General features: G+C 35.3%; 1 protein-coding gene across 1 annotated transcript in view; it reads left to right on the top strand.

Annotated features, from left to right (window-relative positions):
* The window catches only part of VPS13B (vacuolar protein sorting 13 homolog B), a 430,474-nt gene that overhangs the window by 93,879 nt on the left and 313,826 nt on the right, over positions 1 to 22,769 (top strand). The window contains 1 exon segment of the mRNA XM_084211579.1: positions 801 to 985. Coding sequence (XP_084067705.1) covers positions 801 to 985 — 185 coding nt within the window.

Below are 22,769 nucleotides of genomic sequence, written 5' to 3'. Positions count from 1 at the left end.
TAAAAACATGATACAGGAAAAGGCTCCAAACTGAGAGGGCTGAAGAACCTTTATAGTTTTTGTTGTTGCTTGATTTCTGTTGCTTGATTTCAGGTAATAGTGTGTAAATTAGGAAGAAAAAGTAAATTGCTACCTTTGCTATAGTTTTTGTAAAGCATTCTTGTTGATGGTGGATTATTTTGTCACAGAGGAATTTATTTCCCAAACAAATGTCCTTTACTTTGCCTTGTCAAATGCCTGTCTCCTCCTGTTGCTCCTCCCCAATTAAAACATGAGGCATTGAAAAATAGTAGAATCACTTAATGAGCTCAGTTAGCAAAATACAGAACGTGGGTTTGTTTGTATTTTGATGTATGAATATTGTCTATATGTTTTTGGGTCACTAGCCATACGTCATTCAATGATGCACTGTAAGCTTTGTAAATAAAAAAGATGGAACATTCAGTTTTTGAACAGGTGTTTTTAGTATCTGCATAATTTTGAGTAGCTCTTATTTTGATGGGAGCGCATGGAATTGCTTTTATTTAATATTTTCAAATCAAGGGATAATTAGATGAAAATATATGTTTTATTTCTGTCACATTCTGGAGGGAGATATAAAATTAAGTCATATAACAACAGTTCCTGTTTAGGTTTCATTTCTGGGTAAGTAGAACCAACTCTAATCGAAAAAATCTAATAGGCACACAGTTCCAACCTACAAACTAACTACTTGTACTCTAATATTCTGTGACTGTTTTAAAATGGTTATTTTTATGTGCCAAAGTAATGGTTTTACTTTTTTCTTTTATTTTAAACAGGACCAAGCGAGCTCATGTTCCACTAACAGAATGCATTTTTGAGCTCCCTAATTTGACAGTTCAAGCAACTAGAGCTCAGACCCTTCTCCTTCAAACTATTTATCAGAGCTGGTGTCATCCTGTTGGACATGTCAGTTCAGTGGTGGTAAATGAAGCTTTACTGAATGAGGTTTTCCAAACTTCAGGTAAATATGTGATGCTTTTGGTTATTTATTGGGGTACAGAGCACTGCTAGTGAATGTCCATACAGCTGTATTCTTTAAACCCAGGTTTTTACTTATAGTAGCTAACAGACAGATTTTTTTTTTTTTTTTGTATGTGTATATGGGTATTTATAGCTTATATTTAAAATCCAGGATGTAAGCTAAGCCACCCAGCTTCACTCCTTGGCACCAATTTCTGGATGCATTTAATTTTCCCATACAGGATAATTTTTCCATGCTTCCCTCATCTGAAACATCCACTTTTGCTGCCTTATATGGTACAATGTTGTTATTCAGGATCATTCAGAGGTGAAACTGGATTATTAAGGGCTTTATTAATCAATGGCATACATTGAATTCTTTAGAAGAGCTGCAGATGTTTCTCATTATTTCATAAATAAATGTTACTTAACTGTTGTGAAATTGCTGAAGATATGCAAGTGTTGGTGATGATTACATACATAATGAAAGTTGTTATCTGTCACCCTTTTGTAAAACACCCATAGATTTTGGGAATAAATTAAGGATTTTGACCAGTGTACAGAGGAAGCCAGAGTTTACAAGTAATCCAGAAAATGATATTTTAAAAAAAATTTCTATGCAGGCTAGAATAATTTAGAGCTGTTGTTGTTTATTTGTTGTAAATAAACCCATAACAAGAATAACAGATATTTCGGAATATCCAGCATTGCCAGTCTTGGAGAATGATTTATGTGCAGAAAACCATTATTTGAAGCAGAGTGGTGGATTAGACCACTGAAAGTCTTTCAGCTCTGCATTTCTTAATCCTTTCCATTTTTCTTTTTCACTTCTCCTGTTTATTGAACTTAAGTCTGTGTTGATCTAATGTTGCAAAATAACTGTTGTATTTTTGTGCAACCCTTGGAATAAGTGTTTAAAGTCATTAGGTTTTTCTTCTTTCATGAAAGTCACTTTTGTCTTTATTCCTTGAATCTGTGTGGGTCACCTAAGAATGGGATTGTGACATTTTATTTTTAAGTCCTGATATTGTAAAGGTAGCAGGTTTACAATCCACACCACAGAGCAATCTGAAAATACAGTTGTTTGATCACCTCAGATGCTCTTAGGGTTTGCACAGTTTCAAACGAACGTGTTCTATTACTTTCAGTCCATCAATGCAATGAACTGTGGAACAACTTTGCTAACAGTATCTGTGCAGAATAGAAATCTGGAGCACACATTTTAAGTACTTCAAATAAAGTCAATGAACAATATAATGCAGTTATTTTGATCTTCTCTTGTTCATGGCTTAACGCTTCACCTGGTAAATTTTACACTTCTGTAGTTGTGCTTGGCATTAACTAGACTGAAGGCAGCTTTGTGTTCGAGGCTATGAAATGATTCCTGTCAATCCTTTTGTCTGAATTTTTGGCTTGGTTGATTCTGTAATCCTCCTACTGTTCATTTGAATACTGTTGTGTAAAATTTAATATCATGCCTTGTTGAAAGTCGTCCTTGTAATTAGGGTCAGCTTCCACGTACTTTAACAGTAACATGTATGTGTATAAGCCTCTAAAAAATAATTGACTCTATTAGCACAGGGAAGTTGAAATTTCAAGTTTTCTTTTGTCATTTTTCTTTCTTTCTTCTTTTTTTTTTTTTAATGAAGTAACTATGAGGATAATGCAGTCAGTAAGGAACTTGTCAGTAAACAAGGCACATCTGTTAAACACTTTTACTTACATTCAGCTTAGTTTCTCCAACATAAAACAAAAGCTGCTGAATGTTTTACTTGGGAGTTCTTGTTTTGAGTTCCTGCCTGCTGCTGCATGCCTCAGTGGTCTTTTAGGCTGGTACAGAGTGGCCTTACACAGCTTGTGTGTTGGGCCTGGCAGTAGCCTGGCAAGGTATTTGGGCTCCCCCTCTTGCCATTGTGTCTCTGAGAATCTTTGTGGGTGAACAGATGAGCTTTTTTTGTGTAACCTTAACTCTCAAGGAAAAGATAGCCTTTTTCCCTTGGTATTGTGTTTTCCATCTAAGCACAACTTGTTTTTGACTATGCACAGAAGTAATACTTTAAGAATATAGGTTTCCATCTCCATGATGTTGTGGATTAATATTTCTTTGATTAATTTGCTACAAGTAATGGAAGTATAAACACTTGTTTCTAAGTTGCTATTTACTGTCCTTACTTTTCTTTTTCTGATTATATTTATATTGAATTGTAGTGTTCTTGCAGGAAAAAGCAAGAATATACTCAAAGATTCCTTTCCTTCACTTTAGTCTATTTTTCAGGTAACTTTTTCTTGAAATTAATTGCTTACATTCTTCTGTTTCAAAGAATCGTAAACTATGTGTTTCATGAATAGAGCGGCACAAATTTTCTTCTATGTTTACATTTTCAAACTTCTAAAGGCCATCTTTCTTACTAATTAGAAATATAGCAGGACAAACAGCTATGTCTCTATCCAGATTTTTTCCCCTGTTAAAGGTAAATAAAAAAAGCCCTCCTTGTACATGACATTATTCTGAAAAAAAAGAAAGGGTTTATGTATTTCGTCTTCTATTTGTAATGGTCTGCTGTTATCCCGAGGTTTCCAGCAAATCTTACTGCTATCACAGGATTTTATATATTCTTGATACTCAGTGTAGCATCATGCTTGTTTTGTAATTTGTGAATTAAATGTGTCCTCCTATGGAAATGGTCTAGTTATTAGCTACCTACCCAGATCTGTTCTAACAATGTTTCACTGATATACTGTGACTTCAGAGTTTTCTTCTGTAGGTAGCTCCTCATGCATAGCTAGTCTCAAATGTGTTTGCCATTTGTTTACATAGCCTACAACTTTCTCAGCTGCTTATGTCTGTATTGCTACTTTTTGTGTATGATTGAAGGGCATTATTGGACAGAAACAGTTGTTGCTGAGCTCTTTATGTCTTTGTTGGGGCTTTGTGCCAGATGCTGTTGGGAGTGTTGGGCTTTCTTAACACATCAATTCAATGTTACTTGGACTCAAAAGTGATACCACAACCCTGTGTAACCTCTCAGCCAAGATCTCCTTCAGCAACCATTGTGCTATGGCTTTTGGCTATATGCTTTTTCCAACACAGCCATCTCTTCCAGTTTTATCACTGAAACTTACAATATGGGCTTACAATATGGGCTAAAATATTCTGTAAGAGAGGAACAGATTATATAGTGGAAAATAGAAATAAAAAATGGAAAGGAAGAGAAACAGGAGAAACAGGATCACCCAATATAAAGGGAAGAAAAGAGGCAGAGGAATATAAAACAAGAAACAGGTAGAAAGAATTAAAGTAGAAAAGCAGTAAAAGGTAAGAAAACCAAAGATTAACAGGAAGATAAGTACAGATGCGTGAGTTGCAGGACGGGGTGGGACCTTTAGTGAGGAACGCAGGAGTATGGCCCTTTCACGTGCTGTGGAGAGGCTCACAAGGTACAAAGGCTCCTTTGGGAACCTGTTTGCTAGGTAATGGCTGAAAGACCTTCTATGGATCTAGTTTAAAAAGGGAGCTCTGCACTGTGTGTTTCCACTAACATACAAACAGAGTTTATTGCTAGTATCTGGGGTTCTGCCCTAAATTTTCACTCGGAGCAGAAATTTTATCCTGCTCCAAAACTTCTTTCAAAGGTTATTGAGGCTGAAGTTGGTCTAGGGATTCAAAACTACCTCTCTGAGCTCTATGCTCTACAGATTCTTTTTTGTAATAGATTAATGGAATACCAGAAAGGGAAGATTGCTTGAAGATTGGCACTCTTTTGTCCCTCATCTACTTTCCTCCCCTTGTTCTTCAGAAACCTTTTCCTACTAGGAGAAAGACTTTACTCAAAGACTCAACTATTCCCTAGTTTGTTAGTAGATTGTTGTCTTCATTAGATCATCTTAGAGTTTATTTTTTAATTAAGTTGCCCAAAAGCAAGCTATCTGAAAAAAAAAATAAAATCTGGAGTCTCAAAAGCAAGTTGTGTGTGTTTGGTATGTGAAGAGAATTTAAAAATGTACTGTACTACTTAAAATTTGTATTTGTCATACATATTGGTAAGGTCTCTTTATCTTAAAACTTCCAGTAAAAGTTGCATAGAGTACTGTGATTGACTGAGCTTAGAACTTGTGGAGGACAGATAAAATGAGTCTATCAGGAAAGATGTATGTTTTTACTCTAGACATTTTTTATAAACAGGTTTAAATATTATGTCTGCCTTAGCTTGAGATAATTTAATTCTGCTGAGAGCAGGTTTTTAATTATAAATTATATGAAATTTAATGAAACTTCTGAAAGCATTCAACTCCCTTCATTGCAGTTACACCTTTTGTATTCCGTTTATTTAAATGTCTAGTTGAGAAAAGTTCATTTTGGGGTTCTTAGAAGTCAAGATAGATTAAAAAAGAGAGATAATATAAACAGTTAAACTTACTACTTGAATGAGTAACCATTATCACTTAAGTACCAGATTGATGCACACTGCCTGAAACAGTTATGCAAGAACAAAAAGTATAGAAAACCTTAAATAGATGGGAATAGTAGGGACAAAATGCAGCATAACAAACAGAAAGTAAAACAGCTGCAAACAGCTTTTTGCTCTTTTTCATGGGTCAAGAAAAAGCATTACTGACTTTTTAATGCATTACATCTAAAATAAAAAAAAGCACAAAAGCAGTCTTCAATCCACATGAAACTCTTTGGAAATTTATGTTTTGGTTTAATTTTATAATCCTTTTGGTATACAAGCACAACAGCATGTTACATGTCAGTTAAATAATGTGAGTTCTTAGGCTTGTGGAACATCCCGATTCTCCATTTCAGTCACTATAAATGTGGAAACAAATATGAATTTGAAATACATAATGTTTTCTACCTTATTACATGTATGGATGTTAATATTATTGCAATTATTAATATACAATTTAAAAAATAAAAGTAAGCGTACAAAATACCAAAATATCAGGAAAACAGCATTAGTTAAGATCTTTCAAAGATCAAGCATGATTAATCCTAAAGAGTAATTGTACTCTGTATTTTTCCATTATTTGTTAGTAAGTACCTGAAGCACTCTGTTTCTAACCATTTCAGCTTGCCAAGAAAATACATACACAGTCACACATGGCTTTAGTTTACTCTGGAAAACTGGAACTTGCTACCACTTTTTCCTTGTCCTGTTCAGGTAGTTCATTATTTTGTTGACAGTTCGGTTCCATTAATCTGGTATTTTTGGGAAAATTGCTTGCAGACCTTACATTTCTCTACTGAAGGTGATCAAATAGGCATTGAATCCCTCATGTAAATGATGTCTTAAAGTTAAAATAAAATCTATTTTCCAGAAAGTAACTGTAAAACTATTTTATGCAAGATTTCATGTGGGATACCTTAATGGTTGAATAATAAATTTTACCTCATAAAAATGAAATTCAATAATACAGTAGCTTTCTCAGCGCAGTAGCATCTGGTTGAATCTCATGAGAGCCAATATTTTCCAACTCATTAGGATCATGTCGTTCTGTATGTCGTCAACATTGACTTAGCCAAGCTACCTTTACTTACACAACCGCCAAACTATTAAATAGGTCTCTTGTGGAGTGAAGTCAAATATTCCTCTTATTTTGCTTTTGCCTTGGAAGAAGAAAAGAAAATGTACATGCTGTAACATTTAAACATCTGGTCTAAACCACATCAGGGTAACAGTGAGGAAAGTAACAGGATTCAGTATTCTTCCCAGGTGTACATATAAAAAAGGGTTGTGGAGCTGCTGCATAGTTCTTTTAACCACTTAGGAAAAAGACTAAAATAAGTGACTTGCCTTTCTAATACCCCTGTTTTTAAATCTACTTTTTTCCTCTTGCCTGCTCCCTTGCCACCAAACTCCAAAACACAAAAGCCAGCCAAAGACCAACATTGCAGAGTTTAGAGGTAATACAGGTTGTTCAGCTCTAACTTCCTTGCAACATACTGGCATTTAATCTCTGTTCCATACAATGTGAACAATTTTGCATTCATTTGGAGGGGTATGAATTGGAATTTCTGTCTAAAATAGAAGTGTAAGAGTGTGTTCTCCTAATTGCTTGGGAGTGGCAGGACGTAGCTATATGAAGCTTGAACAGTATAAACAGTTTACTGTCTTGTGTGGGTGATTACCCACATGTGTCCTCATCCTTCATGTAGGCCCAGAATGCAGTGTTTAAACAGTATTATTTTTATATGTTGTGCATTTCTGTGAAACTCTGGTAGATTATCAGCTCTAATTTCAGATGGAAAAACAGCATGGATAAGCAACTTAAGAACCTAAGGTTTCTTCTTTAGCTTAATTTTTTTAAGCTTAATATAGTCATGTATAAGATGTTATTTCCTCTTATAGTAAACATTTTCAATGATATTCTTAAGTCATGAACTGACTTGCACTGGAAGGAGATAGGTGGGACATTTTATCATTCCAGTACGTAATCAGTGAGGTTTATCTTCCTGAGTATCTGAATAAATCCTCTGCCAGAAGCAATGGCTCTGTTGTGGCCTGAAATGAGGCATTGAAACCAGTAATTATGATTGCCTTTTTTTTTTTCTGGTCTAATTAATATATACTAATAACCTTTGAAATTGAAGCATACAGTATTCTGATGAAAGAATGGTGGTAGGCATACTTAAGGCATTCATGTGAGCTTAACTCTGATATGTAATATTATGTTAAAGAATCCAATGTACTTCAAAATCCACATGAGAGTTTTTAAAATGTCTTTTGTGTTGAAAGTGAATATATACATACTGTCAACACAACAGTGAACGAGAAAAAAAAATGAGTGAGTTGTGAAAGGAATATGCGCATACATGAAATCCATAGCTGTGCATAAATGTGTATGTGTACAAATTTCTTAAGCTGAATTGTTTCAGAATTGCAGTAGAGCTCAGTTCAATGTCTGTGTTGAAATTAACAGCAAACTCTTGAGTAGGTTAGTGTGCTACCAAAAAACCAAGACACCTAAACTTAGAGCTATAAATAGTGTCCTTACTCCAGAGTCAGTAGTTTATTTGCACAAATAGCAGTGTGACTGAGAGCACCTGTTTTGTTTGTTCAGCTGTTAGTTTGATGTTATTGCTTGTTCTTGTGCTTGGATAGCAGAGGGGTAGGCTGCCTTTTTGCCTTGTTCTAGCTGCCAGGTACTGCATCAGGTGAAAAACTCTGCTGGGGGATTGAGATGTTGGCTTCTAAAAACAATAGAGCATGTTGAGCCTAAATTACTGAAATTCAGTGTTACAGAAGGAAGGCTGGGAAGAACGTAAGTCTTGAATTGAAGTCATCAGTCTCTACTGAATAATAGAAACTGGGAATTTTCTGAGAGGCGTTCAGAGCACAGACAAAAGAAAACTTCAGAGATAACAGAAGGTTTTCTTTTCTGTATGCAAAGGCTCAGAGAACCTGTCAAATATAGAGTGAACCTGGAAACCATCAGTGGTTGCTGATATAAAAATAAACCATGAATGAGGCGGCCATAGTGTTTTCTTGACATCTGTGTTTTTTAAGAAAAAGGTTTGTGCAGAGGTGTTGCAGTAGAAGTATTGATGCCAGTCACTGCCATTTCCTGAACACGGCTCTTCAGAAGAGCAGAAGAAAGCTATTTCTTTGTAGCTAGCAAAAAATAATAGGGTTGTCAGAAAATTCAAGTTGGAAGGGTCTACAGGAGGTCTCTGCCATTCAGTCTTCTGTTAAAATCAGAGTCAGTTATGGGATCAGACCAAGTTCTTTATGGCTATACCCAGTCAGACCTTGAAAATCTCCAAGGGTAAGAATACCCTACCTTTCTGTGCAGCCTTTGCCACTGCTTGTCTGTTTTCATAGTGAGCTTTTCCACCATTCTAGGCAGAAACTTTCATATTTCAGTATATGACAATTGTCTGTCATCCTACTACTGTTCACCTCTGTTTAAAACCTTCATCACAACTTTCTCATACATACAGAAAAGCTGCTAATAATGTCAAGTGTGTTGCTGCTGGTTTTGTCCTTATTAAACATTAAAACAAACCCACAACTTAGAAATCCTGACTAGTCTTAACACTCTCTGATGGTGACTCTGAAATCTTTTTCCTGTTCTAATTCTCATGCCAACTAGATTTAACTTGAGTGTCAATGCATCAGTACATACAAAATAAATCATGCTATTTTCTGAGTAGTAAATATACTGGTGTATGACATAAATTAATTTCAGCTTAGAATATCACTCTCTGCTGGTTTGACATTTGTGGAAATTCCCAAAGTAAGTATCTCTCCTTTTGCCCTTCCGATTAAAGAGTCCTATTTTGTGGCATACTAGTTTGTGTCGTGAGATATTCTGAGGGGAAATGAAGATGCATACAGGTGTTACAGCATAAAGAAATTATTGTAGTTTATGGTCATTATGGTATAATGTTTTCTGTGTCATTGGACATTTTTTTATTATGTTTACTTACTTCTTTTTATTTATTGAAACAATTTTAATCACTTCAAAAGAATTTAGAATGCCTTATAGCACATATCTTCCCCCTTTTTATTCAGAATGAGACATTTCAGTTTGGAAAAGAAGAGACTAATTAGAGATTTTCATCTTGATGAGGAAAGAAATATCAAGACTTTTTTTAATGGAGTACATTATTAAGGAATGTGAATGAAATGAGAAAATAGTAAAGATAAAATTGAAATTTTCCTGTGAAGAACTTATTGTAGTAAAAATGTGTTTATTGTAGTAGTAGTTTTTAAGGAAAAAAACCCAAGGCATAATCAAAAGTAAATAGATTTAACAATAAGCAACTATTAAACATGGTAGAAGCGTGTTTTCTGTTTGCAAATATGTAATATTGACTGCTGACCTTGAGTAGTGAGTTTATGTAATATGTATAGTCTTGATCAAATAAAAGTTGTACTGAGTTTAAGTCATGGGACAGATCCCAAGTGTTGGACTGCTACCTAAAACTTATTAGTGTCTACAATACTAAGAGTTAAAAAATACTAGTATTCTCTAAAGTTATTTTTATGGAATAAACTCTAGTGAATGGTATGGAAAACAACTTTCCATTTGTGAGAGTATTTTGGTTCTTGTGGCAAGGTAAGATGATAAATATCAATGGTATTCTTGCCATAGAGATACCAGATTATTATGTACTGCAATAGCAATTTTTAGTCTGATGTCCCATGTGATTTTATATTATATTAAATCAGGCTTTAAAAAGACATACATACCTTGTAATTATTTTAAACCTAGTGATTATAGATCCAAATCCCATTTTTTAATTGCATGGATATTCAAGAAAAATACCTTCTTCTCCAGAAACATATCATATGGGAGAGTTGTTAAGCTGTTAACAATGCAGACTGTATGAGGAGTAATTATTGTATTTCTTGCAGTCAAGAGTAATGTTTTTCCTACGTGTCTAGTCTGCCTCATGGTCATAGAATATAATGAGTGCAAGTTATATGTAACATGGTAATGGTAAGGACAGAAAGTGTATTTTTACTGGAAATACTGAGCTTCAATTACAGGAGCTCTTTTGCCCATTAATTTTTCACTTAAGTGTTATGTCTCTAAAGGCAGGCAGTTCTTTTGGAGCAATATTCTACCAAAAGTAGAAATACACATTAACATTAAAAGGCAGTAAGGATAAGGGAGACAAAGCCAGTGAAGCATTAGGTTCTCAGGAAACTACAGTAAGCAAGAAAACTCTTAAATTAACATTTTACAGTTTTGATTTTGCTATTGGAAGGTAATTATTAAGGAGCTAATATAGAAAGGGATGTGTTCTGTTACTGTGTTATTTAATTGTGTCCTGTGAATGTCCCTTCTGTTTGTGTGAAGCATAATAGGAAAATTAGAAATGGCACAAGCAGATGTAGCTGCTTTGATTTTGCTTTGAATACTTGCTGTAGGCAACTATTCCTTACTGTGTAGTATTATAAAGGTATGTATCACACTCACACTATGTGAAACAGTGATCAAAATCTTGTATTCTAAGGGTATGTCAGAGTTCTCTTCATAACCACAGCTCCTGGATTCTGGGATCTTTGTCTTATGTGAAATAAAAGCTTATACCTGCTTAACACTCTCCAAAACATACTTTGGTTATAACAGGACTGCTGGCTATTCAAGGAACTATTTCAGAACTATTTCCAGAAACACCTTTGTTTTAGTTGGAGATCATCTAAATAAGCAAAGTCCCTAGTCTGAGCTTAGTTTCTTTCTTTTATGACTATATCAAGTTCAAACTGGATGGTTTTTTTTTTTTTTTTTTTTTTTTTGTTTGGTTTGGTTTGGTTGTTTTTTTTTTTGAGAGTAGCATGCTGAATAAATCCAGATATTACACTGTCTTATGCTGATTTCTCCCAGTTTGATGCTGTGGCTTTGTTGCTGCATCTTGCTCATGCTCTTTTCCTACTTTTACTGTATTTTTGTCAAATTCTGTGATAGTCAACCCTTTATTGAACTTCTTGGTTCGAGTCTTTATGCATTCTCCTGATTTGCCTCTTTTTTCTTCTTTAATACACAACAGGGGATCTGAACAGTTAGGTATGGGTAGGTAGAATTGACTCTTGCATGGTAGTTTCAAATGTTTTTCTCATTAAAGATGCTTTCTCTGAACTGAAGTTTATGGTAAGCATTTTCCCCTCCCCCCCTCAGTTACTGCAGGGCAGGGGAGTGACTAGAAGATGCAGAAATTAAGAAGAGATTCAAGTCTTGGGTAGTGTTATAGAAATGTTTTACCTCTTGACTTCTGGAAAGGTGTTCCTATTACTATTCCAGTAATAATTCAAATTTTCCAATTTGAAGACATGGACTTTTTTTTCTCAACCTGCTGTTGGAAGGAGAAAAGCTTAATTGCTCTAAGGGGTGTAATCTTGTTGAGAAGCTCCATTTACTTCTTCAAATGAATTGTCCCAATAGTGGAATTATATTGTAGACTGTTTCACTTTCGTGAGCTAAGTGAATACTGGATGATTTAGAGCAAAATGCAAGAATTCCAACATTATAGAAGCCAGCCATATTTGCACCTCTGATGAGACTTGGAGTTCCCTTCATGGGATTGCTTGGGTTTTACCAGGCTTGTGTGACATACCACAGCTGGATATAGCACGTCTGTTATGTCAGTTGCTTTATTCTTGCATCAGTTACTATTTTTCATTCTCCTATATGTACACTCAGGTTTGCAATGTTTCCAAATACCAGATATTTTAGTACTTGGAATTACTGGAGAAAGTTTTTAAAATAATAATGATTAAAAATACTAGTAAATTAATCACTTGCTTTACTACAAGCCAAGAAGACCAAGAAGAGTTTTCAAACTGACTGATAGCTTTCCTAACTATTTTAGAAAGTCAAGGAGTCCATATGATTTCAATTTTCATCTATCTCCCAGAATATTTTCCTAACCTTTTTGCTGTCTTTTCAGAGAAAATCTTTTAGGAAAAATCCATTTTTTGCTGTCTCAGTATCAGGCCATTTAGTGCAGTGGCTTGTACTCAGAAGTTACCTGGTGCCTTTTCGTTTCAGTTTGGATAGCAAAAAATGAATTCTTCAGATGGGGTTGTGCCTGTTGTTTGATAGATGCGTCCATTCAGCTTTCTTATTTTGTGTTTTCTGATGTTTTGGCTTTTGATGGACTGCACTAAATTCTGTTCCTTTCCTTGAATGATTATGTCATCTCAGAAACTCAGACTTCAATTAAATTTTGAGATGCAGAATTACTCTTTTCAATATCTTCAGATTTGTGAGTTATAATTAGTCATCCATCTACAGTGAGTTCAGCAAAAGAAGTGAAATAATAGTTTGCTTGATAATGGAAATTTTCAAACTTCTGCACTTCCAAAGGGTGACCAGATCTTGAGAATGAAATAGGGGTTTTGTCAGAGGGACTTTGGGTAGCACAAGAGTCTGTTGTGATTTGTGCTCAGATGTGAGTCCCTTTTTACCCTGTAGAATAGAGAGGAGTGGCAGCCTTGCCTTGTAGAAGGATAGTGCCTTTGCATCAAAAATGTACAATAGCCAAGCAGTTTCTTCTGGTATGGTCTGTTACAAGCAAAGGAAATGGGAAGAGGGAGGATGATTTATTTTATTGATATATTTATTTTCTAAACTAGTCATACTGTTGCTCATGCTTCCCAGAATTTAAATGCAGTTTTTTATTTTATGCTTGACAATGAATATTGCTGTTGTAAGTAGCAATGACTGTGCTTGCTATGGTCTGTCAGTAAATGTGTGACTGGCAGGTTCAGAATTGTAGTGTATACAGTGTAAAACACCTGTTAGGTATCTGTTATACTTCATCTTTTCCCAGTTCTTTTAGAGTCACTCTTGGCTTTTAAAGAACGTAGTTTCTGTGTGTGTTCAAGAGCTTTTCAAATGCTGTGGAATTGTGTTACAAAGATAACGTACAGTTCAGAGGGGTGAACTGCGCTATTCTGGGCACGGTCTTACGAAATTGTATCTAAAAATAAACTGTTTGTGCCAACAAACCAGATCACTTGAGAGACATTAGGAATCCATAGATATTTATGTCTACTCATTTTAGACTGAGCATAAGCTTTAAAGCAAAGCTTTGAGGCACTGACGTAACAGCATTTGCAGTTCTGTTGAAAGCTCCTATGATTGTGTCTTGCTATAGCTCTCATAGCTCCTGGTTTCATCAGTTAACTCTGTATTCCGTTCACTGGGCTTAGATGAGGTGGTTGTGATCACCAAAGTGCTAAGCACTTGATCTTCTGTCTTTCAAGAAAGCTTTTTATAAAACTTGCTTTGATGTGTACTTCGTGTCCAGGCTACTTTCCCAGTGGGATTGCTTTTATGCTGCTGTCTATTCGTATGTTGCAGTATCCCATATGTTATCAATGAAACACAGCTTGCCAGCAGATTTTGAGCTTATCACCAAGATAGTACCTCTACCATATTCAGCAATAAGATCAACTACTTCTCTAATTCATAAAATTTGCTTTCTGTAAATTTGCACAAAGTCTTGAAAAATTCTCTTCACAGGCACAGATTGTTTCCTAAATGCAGGAAAAAAAAGTATCTGAAAAAGGGAATATTACTGGACCAAACTATTGTCATGACCTCAGTCTTCGCATCTCATGCCCTCCCACTTCCTTTGTGGCCTTCATTTGAATGATTTGCTGAGTTTGAATGTAAGCCTTTAGGCAAGTTTCTTTCTAACAGTGTCAGTAGAAAGCTGTTCTAACTTAAAAACTGAGTGGGAAAATGATCAACAGAAAAGAGCTGGTGATTTTTACAGCGTTGCAGTAAGCACTAAAAAGTCCACACACATGGTTGTGAGATGAAATAAAGAAATACGGCACAGAGCATTCACTGAAAACACATCTTTTTCAATATTTGGCTGTGTAGCATTCAGTCTGTCAGGCATTCTGTCAGATACTGCATTTGCTATGGTAGCACTTGATGAGAAAACTGAGCTGCAGCAAAAGAAGCTGCGGACTTTTTAATGGAATACCTTGAAGCATGTGTGCAAGTAAAATGGATGATTTTCTAGGGAGCTGAATTTGTGCATTTCACTCCATTTTACATTCTGAAGCTGGTCTGAGTTATGAATGTTGTCATTTAGGTTTTTCTAATACTGCCCAATCTTTTCTGGAACCCATTGAACTGTATACATTCTTCCAGGGTGAACATGAACATGTTTTATTGTACCAGGTGGCTTTGTTCTTAGGCTTTCAAAATGCCATGAGTATCTGCAGGTTAATCAGATGAGTATTGTTAGATTTTCTTCAATTCTTTCTTTAAAATTCTTGTTTGCTGTAATGCAATAAGACTTATCTGTAGAATAAAAATGTTTCTATGTGTATGTGTCACATTCCTTAATCTCGTTTGCAGTTTGAAAGACTCCATTTACTCTGCTGTTTGTATATAATGGCACATGTTGAATATAATTGAACTTATTCTGATCATGTTTATTTTCCACGCATTTATAGTACTTTAAAAGTTTCTATTGCAAAGAATGGAGAAACTTGAAGCTTTATTGCGCCTGTCTATGTTCAAATGGCTGTGAACCAAAGTGTAAATTTTGAAACCAACTCTGACTTTGCCACTGTTTTGAAACTGTTTTCATTATTAATAAGTTCAAGTCAGGTAAGTCTTCTCTTAATGTAAAGGGAAAAGATATGCCCTTAATTTCTGTAAAATCCACTTCTGTTTTCTTCTATACTGGATAGTCATGCTCTGTTTCATTGAGGAGGTACAAAGCTTCTTGTTTTAGCAATTAGAAAGGTACTTAGTGCAGTTTCACTTGAAATCACAGTTCAGAACTGAAGCACTCCTATGGGTGCTTCCCTGTTTTGATACTGTTTACCAAGTGGAGCTCAGGAACCTGCTGGCCGAAGTGTCCGGATGCTTCCTGCTTTTTGTAAGCTAAAATATCTGCCACTCACTCTTTCTTTCACCTATGTTAAATGCAAATGTAACCTCTCAGCCAAGACTTTATATTCAAACGTTGACTGTATTTTGTTTATTGCCATTTTTTTTTAGTTTTCCCCAGTTTTAAGCATATAAACAAAAAGAGCATCAAGATGAGAAATGACTCCATAGTGGTTCTAGTTCAGATGAACATTCTGTGTTGTCTTGTCCTCCCAGAAGTCTCAAAGATCAACTTGACTTCCAAATGCTGCTCAAGTCATTCTTTTGAAAGGTCACTGATCATCTTAAGGCTTAATGTGGACTTTGGAGTGGGAGATGACTCATAACAGAAATTGCGTGCAAACCTTAAAAAATTTCTTTGTAAGAGACAAATCTAGTCATATTTCAGTCAACTGTATTATCTATTCAAAATGTAACTTTTCAAAAGTTCCATTATCCAAAAGAAATTCCAGTTAAAAAGATGCTTTTTATGACAGCAGTTCATGACTGTAACAACTTTGTGAGACTGCAGGGTTTTTTTGATAGATTCATGCTCGTGTAAGTACGGGAGGAAAATCCGGTGGGCCTGTATTTTAAAAGAATCAAGGCTGGATGATCACAGGGCTTCCTTCTTTTCCTATTCATTTTGTGTTACTTGATGGTTCACAAATTTTCTGTTTGAAATGTTGGTTCCCCCAGTTTTCTAATTGAGGCCAGCTGTTTTCTGAACTATGCTCTTGTTCAGGCTGTGTATCTTTAGTGCAGTTGGCCCTTTCTAGGTGCTAGCTGAAGTATATTTTGCTGTTGGTTTTTTTTTTTTCCCTTTACTAGCTCTTTTAATTGCAAGATATTAAATCTTGGTAGTCTGAACAGCAGGAAACTGATGTGAAGTTAAGGAAGAATAATATAATTTTCTGATGATTGTCATGGCATTCATTAGTGTAATCTTTCAAACAAAAAAAAAAAACCAAAACAAAGCCATCAAACATTATTTTACAGTGACTCACCTATTTAATGGACTAGTGGAATCATAACCTTCTCAGGAACTTACCAAGTAGCAGTTATTGAATAATCATCTTTGTATATATTGCCAGTAGTTCAGATATATGTTGTGATTTTCGGCATTGGCAAGAACAAACCTCTGTTTTTGTAGTAAGTGATTTTCATTGTAAGGTATTTATACTTAGCTGACTACCTCAGATATTTTTTGTTTTCACAAAAATTTTACAAATTCTCTCTGGCAAGACAATCTTCCCTATAAAAAGGGGAAAAATGCCTAGATATAGAAATGTTTCAGCAGCACTTTGCTTAGTCAAGGTGTTCTGTGGAGGAGATAGCTTGGAGTCTGTATGATTTTATTATTTTTAACATAGCTGTTCAAACTCATTCCTTGGTACAAAAGTTGATGGTTTATGGCCTGCCATGTAAAGTGGATAGAAACCTCTTTACTGTTCAACTATCCTTGCTGTTGGATTTGAAATGTGATTTTCTGGCATTGCAGCCTTTGATGTCAGGAAGGTTAGATGAAATCTTTGCTTTCTGTCCTTGATGTGGGCCATCAGCTTTATTAGCCTTGGAATCTGTGTCAGATGAATTCCTTAAGCCTACTGTGAGTTCCACGTGTTTTATCCTGCTTTTCCCAGTACCACATAATATTGTGCAGTGCTACTCTTCTTTAGTTTTTAGTTCCACACCTGTTTCTTTGTTGAAAAAAAAAAAAGGCTTCTATAATATATAGGTACAATAGAGTTCTCCTTTATATCATTCTCATCTGTGTTAAGAACTTTTTGATATTTCACTTGTAGGACTCTGTTTCCCAACAAAAGTCATGTGACATCAGCAGTGAGGTGCAATAAGAGCTCTCTTAGGATTACTTAAAATAGAATGGAAGACTTTGAGTATATAAGGTTGTGTGGCCTTGAATGTGATTTTTATTTGATATATGAGCTGTGACATAGCTATTGCATGACTGAGATGTGCCTGTAAGTGATGCAGTATACAGATGGGGTTTCTCTGAAACAAAGCCAGTGACTAAATCTGAATGTGCTCATTTAAAGGGTAAAGAATACTTCATAAAACATATGGAAACATTTCGATGTTTTTTCATTAAGAAGGCTTCTTACTCCTTATGCATTTTTTATGATTGTTCATGCTAATGTGTCATTTACCTGAATCAAGACTGCCTATGCATTGGTTCAGTTTAGTGACATTTGTGCAGTGATATGAATATTTTATTAAAAAACCCACTAAATACACTTTTCTATTATCCTATAGCTTTTCATAATTTCAAAGGTGAAATAATCCTTTTCTCAGACATGTTGGAAAAACCCTCACTATTATGTATTGCAAAGCACTTTATTTAGGAAGTATATAAAACAATAGTAATAGGCCTGTTGCACAGTAGGATTTGAATTAAATAGGTTTTGGGATCCACTGGTATAAAATACAGAATTATTTAAATTTCAACAAGAAATTTATAGAAGAGGATCTCACTCAGTATGGATGCTGCAAATGGGCAGGAGCCATAGCAGCCCACAGCTTAGCAAAGGTTTTCTGTGTTGTTCTGTGTCAACAGGGGAATTGAGCATACAAAGCATCTGACCTTCTGTGGTCCATAATTACTTACCAGTACCCTGTGGAATAAATACATGTTACTGATTTTTTTTGTCCTTTTGTGGAAAAAAATAAAATATTAAATTACTAAACACTAATTGGTGAATTTTTCTATTCTATTTATTTGCAAGGATGTGAGGTGGAAATTGCAAATCCTGAGTTTTTCCATTCTGCCCCCATATTTGCCATCTGATTTCCCTGATTAGGCTGTGCTTTAAATTTGAAACATACTTTAGCAATATCTATAGCATCTAATGTATTTTGAAATTATTTTTTTCCTACTATGATGTCAAATCCATAGTGGGTTTTAACACTAAAATGTATTAAGTTAATGTAGTGATGGCATTCATAGCTGCTCTTCAGGATTACTGATTTAGCAGAACATGACCCTGATGCTTGAGGTTCCTAGAGAGTAGGTCAAAACAGATATTTCTCTTAGAAAAGAGGGATTTTAAGTACATTACAAAGCAATGGTGTGTGTTTTCTTTGCAATTATAGATGTCTCATTATAGTGGATCAAGAGTTTTGCTTTGTGCCCCCTCAGACCCATGATTATGGTGATTCTGAGACAGAATTTTTCTCAAACTGTTTTTTTCAGTCTGACTGTACTCCTAATGGAAGGTATTAGGGTTCAATAAACAAACATGTAACACTTGGATTTAGGTCTTACAAAGTCATAGATAGTCTTTCAGAAATTTCTGGCATCTTTTATTCTTCTACACCCTCTTAAAGTGTTTTGCTGCCAAATTTTGATATGTAGGCATCTTTATAAGGTTAGGGGATTTTAAAAACTCATCTGTCCTGTCTTATAAAGGACGTGATTTCCTTTTATTTTTAGGATGTAGGACCATACAGCTGTGTATAGGGGCATTATACACTGCACTCCTGACAGAAGCTTTCCCACATATATAGCCAAGCAGATATGTGAGCAGTCTGTTCAGCTTGTAGGTCCAGCTGGATGTTGTTCCTTCTGAGGGTTATTTTTCAGTCATTTTAGCTGCTTTTCTGGCTTATAATGTTGCCCACATGAGCAAGAGAGGCAGCTGAAGGCAGAGGAGATGATGGCATTGCCCCAGTGGAGAATGCCTCAAAAGTGAATGAATTTATAAGCTGGTCTTGATATCACTCTCTGCAGCAGTCTCAAACTCATCTTTTAATGCATCAGGTTCTTTTACTTTCTGAAAGATGTACAGTCTTTCAGGTTAAGATCATTTACATTCTTCGTGTGTTTAATATCGTTCTTAATACTAGCTTCTTAGGTAAATGGCACAGGGTTATTTGTACTTCATCTGTTAATGCTGAAATCCATATTGTCTCAATGGAAAGGATGTCAAAGTTGATGAAATTTTGCATTCTGCTGTGCTGTAATGTAGCATTACAAATGTGCCAAAAATACTTCATGTGTTACTCTGAGAGGTACAACAGCTGAACTTTTCCTTACTAACATCTCTAAATTGAAAATTCACAAAGCAGAGATCTGCAGTCAGTGTGTAGTGGGATTTAGTGTCTCAATTCTGAAAGAGGAACTTTTTTTAGTGCAGTTTTCTATACTGCTGCTCTTTGGTAGTGATTTCAGAGGATGTCACTACTTAGTCACTCTTGTATGGTGAAATTTCTGCACTTACACTGTTGTAAAAATTTCATCTGTTTTTTTTGACCTTAAAGAGTGGGGAAAGTATCAACACTGAAAGGTTTTCATCTACTTTGGACATGTAAGAGGAGAAATTGGAATGGGAGTGGAGAAAAAAAATTTTGATGGTAGGAAGGTACCTATGGAGATGGTGTTTGCAAAGGGATTCTGCAGTTGTGAGAAGCTGTGAAGCAAGCCTCTGTACAGCTGCAGGGGTATGCAATGCAAAGAAAACTACTATTCATATCCAAAACTATTCTAAGCATTAATATTATCCCCAGTATAAAACCAGTTTAAACATTGTTAGTAATAAATACTGCCTTGCCTGGCAGTTTGGTTAACAAGATGATTTTTGGTTAACAAGAACAGTATTTCTTCTGTGGTATTACTGGAACAAATATGACTTTATAGTATTTACTTTTTGGGGGATGATGGTGGGGTTAGTTTGGTTTCCTCTGTGTTTGTGCAAATAGGCAAGATGTATCTTCTTCAAGTCTCTCAGGCATTTATCTCATTCTAATTAATTGATTTCATTGTACAAAAATCTTCTGTACATTAGGCTGTATGGCTGTATTTTGTACAGTTCCTTACTAAAATAAGTAAATACATGACCTCATCTCTTAATTGCCCAGCCATGCCACTGATGACCCAATCCTTGCAGTGTAAAGCTGCTGCTGCTGCAGCTCAGCCAAACTCCAGGGACCTCTCTGTAATATGCTGCTGCAGGCATTTCTTAGTGTGTAGAGCCAAACACCTCTTTCCCTTCATTTCATTTCCACTTTCATTTGCTCTGGCATTTTTATTTCCTAAGAAAGATTGACATTTCAGTTGCTTCAATATGATTAAGTAAATGATCTATGTGTTTTGTCATCACTGGGTACAATTAAAATATCTTTGTTTGTATCTTTGTTTCTTTCTATTTCCCTTGAATATGTAATATATTTGTGAACAAGGTTACTGATCAGCAATGCTGCTGAGATTGTTTAGGTGGTGTTCTAAGATCCTTATCATTACTTGCTTTTTGTTTGTTTTCTTATTTCTCAGTTTATGCATTGCAGCAGAAATGTTGTAGACTTCTGCAAATCTTTAGGAATTGTAACAGAAGTGTTAGCTTATGTGCAGCTGGAAAACAGCTTAATGACTTGTAAAACTGTGGTGTTCATCTAAAAACCCAAAGAAAACCAAAATCATTATGTGTACAAAAGTTGGAGTAATTCTAAATATGTATGTTTCTAAAATTGCTAGCAGCCTCCATGTTTAACATTAACGACTGTCTTCTGGAGAAACAAAATTTAATGATCAGCAAGATTATTCCTAATCTTTTTTTGGCCTTACCCTACATTGATGATGTGCTTAACAGAAGAATAAGTACAAGGAATTGTTTTTTTTAAATCTATGTCTTGTCTTTTTTGTTATGCATTGGATTTATATGTGTCCATATCAGTATGGGCATATTAAAATTCAAATACCTTTTAAAGAAGTGTTAGGGTAGTATTTGTACTCTTAGGGCAGCTTTACTTTGTTAGAAACATTTAAATTTCTTTTTATTTGAATCGCTGTCTGGGGTAAACTGTCTTTCCCAAATCATGTTAACTTCTCTGTCCTGTTGTAAATATTTTACGTCCTTTATGTATTTTCTCCTGCTGCTATGCATTATTTTGCACTAGCAAGATTTTCCAAATCTTTCCACCTGTGAATGTAATGGCAGATGTGTAGTTTACTGTGACAGAATGAAGCCTATTGATAGTTAGTGTTCAACATCAGTTGCCATTTCATCTAGCTGATCTACACATCGCTTCTGTGTACTCTGTGAGAAGTTTATTAGTTACTATTTCCTCTAGGAATTAATTTGAACCATATGTTTGATTATTAATTATCCATTCTGGTTGGTGTGTTGAAAAAATTTATTTCCTGTATTTATTGACATTGTCTGAGTCCTGGGATCTACACTATAAAGTGTTATGTATTCACTCCAAGTGGTAGCTAATGCAATGTGATGTAATTGGAGAAATTTTATTTATTCTATGATATAATTGAACTTAAAGAGGATTTTTCCCTTGCTCCCTTGCTTGTATGCAAGTCATTTGAAGTTTCATTACTGTGGTTCATTATTCATTTCCAGAGTAGGGGCTTCTTAGCACTGCAAAGATAATTCCCGTTCTTGTGGGCTGTAGTAGTTTAATGGAGAGTCCTGAAAGAAGATGTAAGTTAAAGCTTAATTTAGTGTGACTTGTTTGATTGTTGGGTGGAATGTCACTTAGCTAGACTTATCTTTATTTCTTTGGTGGCTTCTCATAAGAAATCCTGTTAACCCAGAAGAAATAATCGAGTTCTTCACAATGAAGGGTTTATTAGTTGAGCTCAGTTTGCCATCCTGAGAACCACAGGCTTGTCTCTGGAAGTAATAATTGCAAATGAGCAAGACTATGGCTCTTACAGATGCAGTAATCTTAGTTTTGTTCCATATGCATCATCCTCAGAGCAGAATTAACTTGAATGTGGATAACCCAGATGCAGACTAAGGAAGGATTTTATCCTCTCCTAAAGTCAGTTAGTGCTCTTGCATAGACCGTGTAGCTCTAACCTCTGCAATGCTAGCATTTATGAATTGAAGATATGAATAGCCATGAAAGTAGGCTTCTATTCTTGTTTGTGAGGGAAGAATCTCCTAAGGGGAAATATTATGTGGTGTGTGCTTCTTTCTGGGAAGTGGCTGGAGGTATTGAGCAGGAATAGTTACAGTGAGGTCTGTGAAAATGCTTGGTGAAGAAGGTTCCATGTTAGAATTCAGTGTTCTAGACATGAATGTAATCTTTCCACAGTTGTAGTAGGGTATGCTTGTGCCTATAGGACAAAGTTGAGGCAAATGAAATAACAAACATCCTTGTAGTATTTATTATGTTCCAGTTTTTCTACATTGTAAAAAAAGGAAATATTTTCTGTCTGTGATGTGCTGAATACTGAATTAATTTCCAAAGGAATGTCTGCTTTTCATTTTTAAGGTGGTATTGTATTTAATGCATTCTAGGCATGTGAAAATGATTATGGAAATGAGGGTATGTGATCTGAACTTCACTGCCACTTGGGTGTGCAGTGTAACTTGTGTTAAAGGCCAATGTTATTCAGTGCTTCTGCTAATAAGGGCAGTTCTTTGTTAAGCACAATAATCCCATTTGATTTGTCTTTATAA

The sequence above is a fragment of the Fringilla coelebs genome (assembly GCF_963513975.1).
Source record: "Fringilla coelebs genome assembly, chromosome: 1".
NCBI classification, from domain to species: domain Eukaryota; kingdom Metazoa; phylum Chordata; class Aves; order Passeriformes; family Fringillidae; genus Fringilla; species Fringilla coelebs.
The sequence above is the reverse complement of the archived record's forward strand: the minus strand, read 5'-3'. Positions and strand labels throughout refer to the sequence as shown.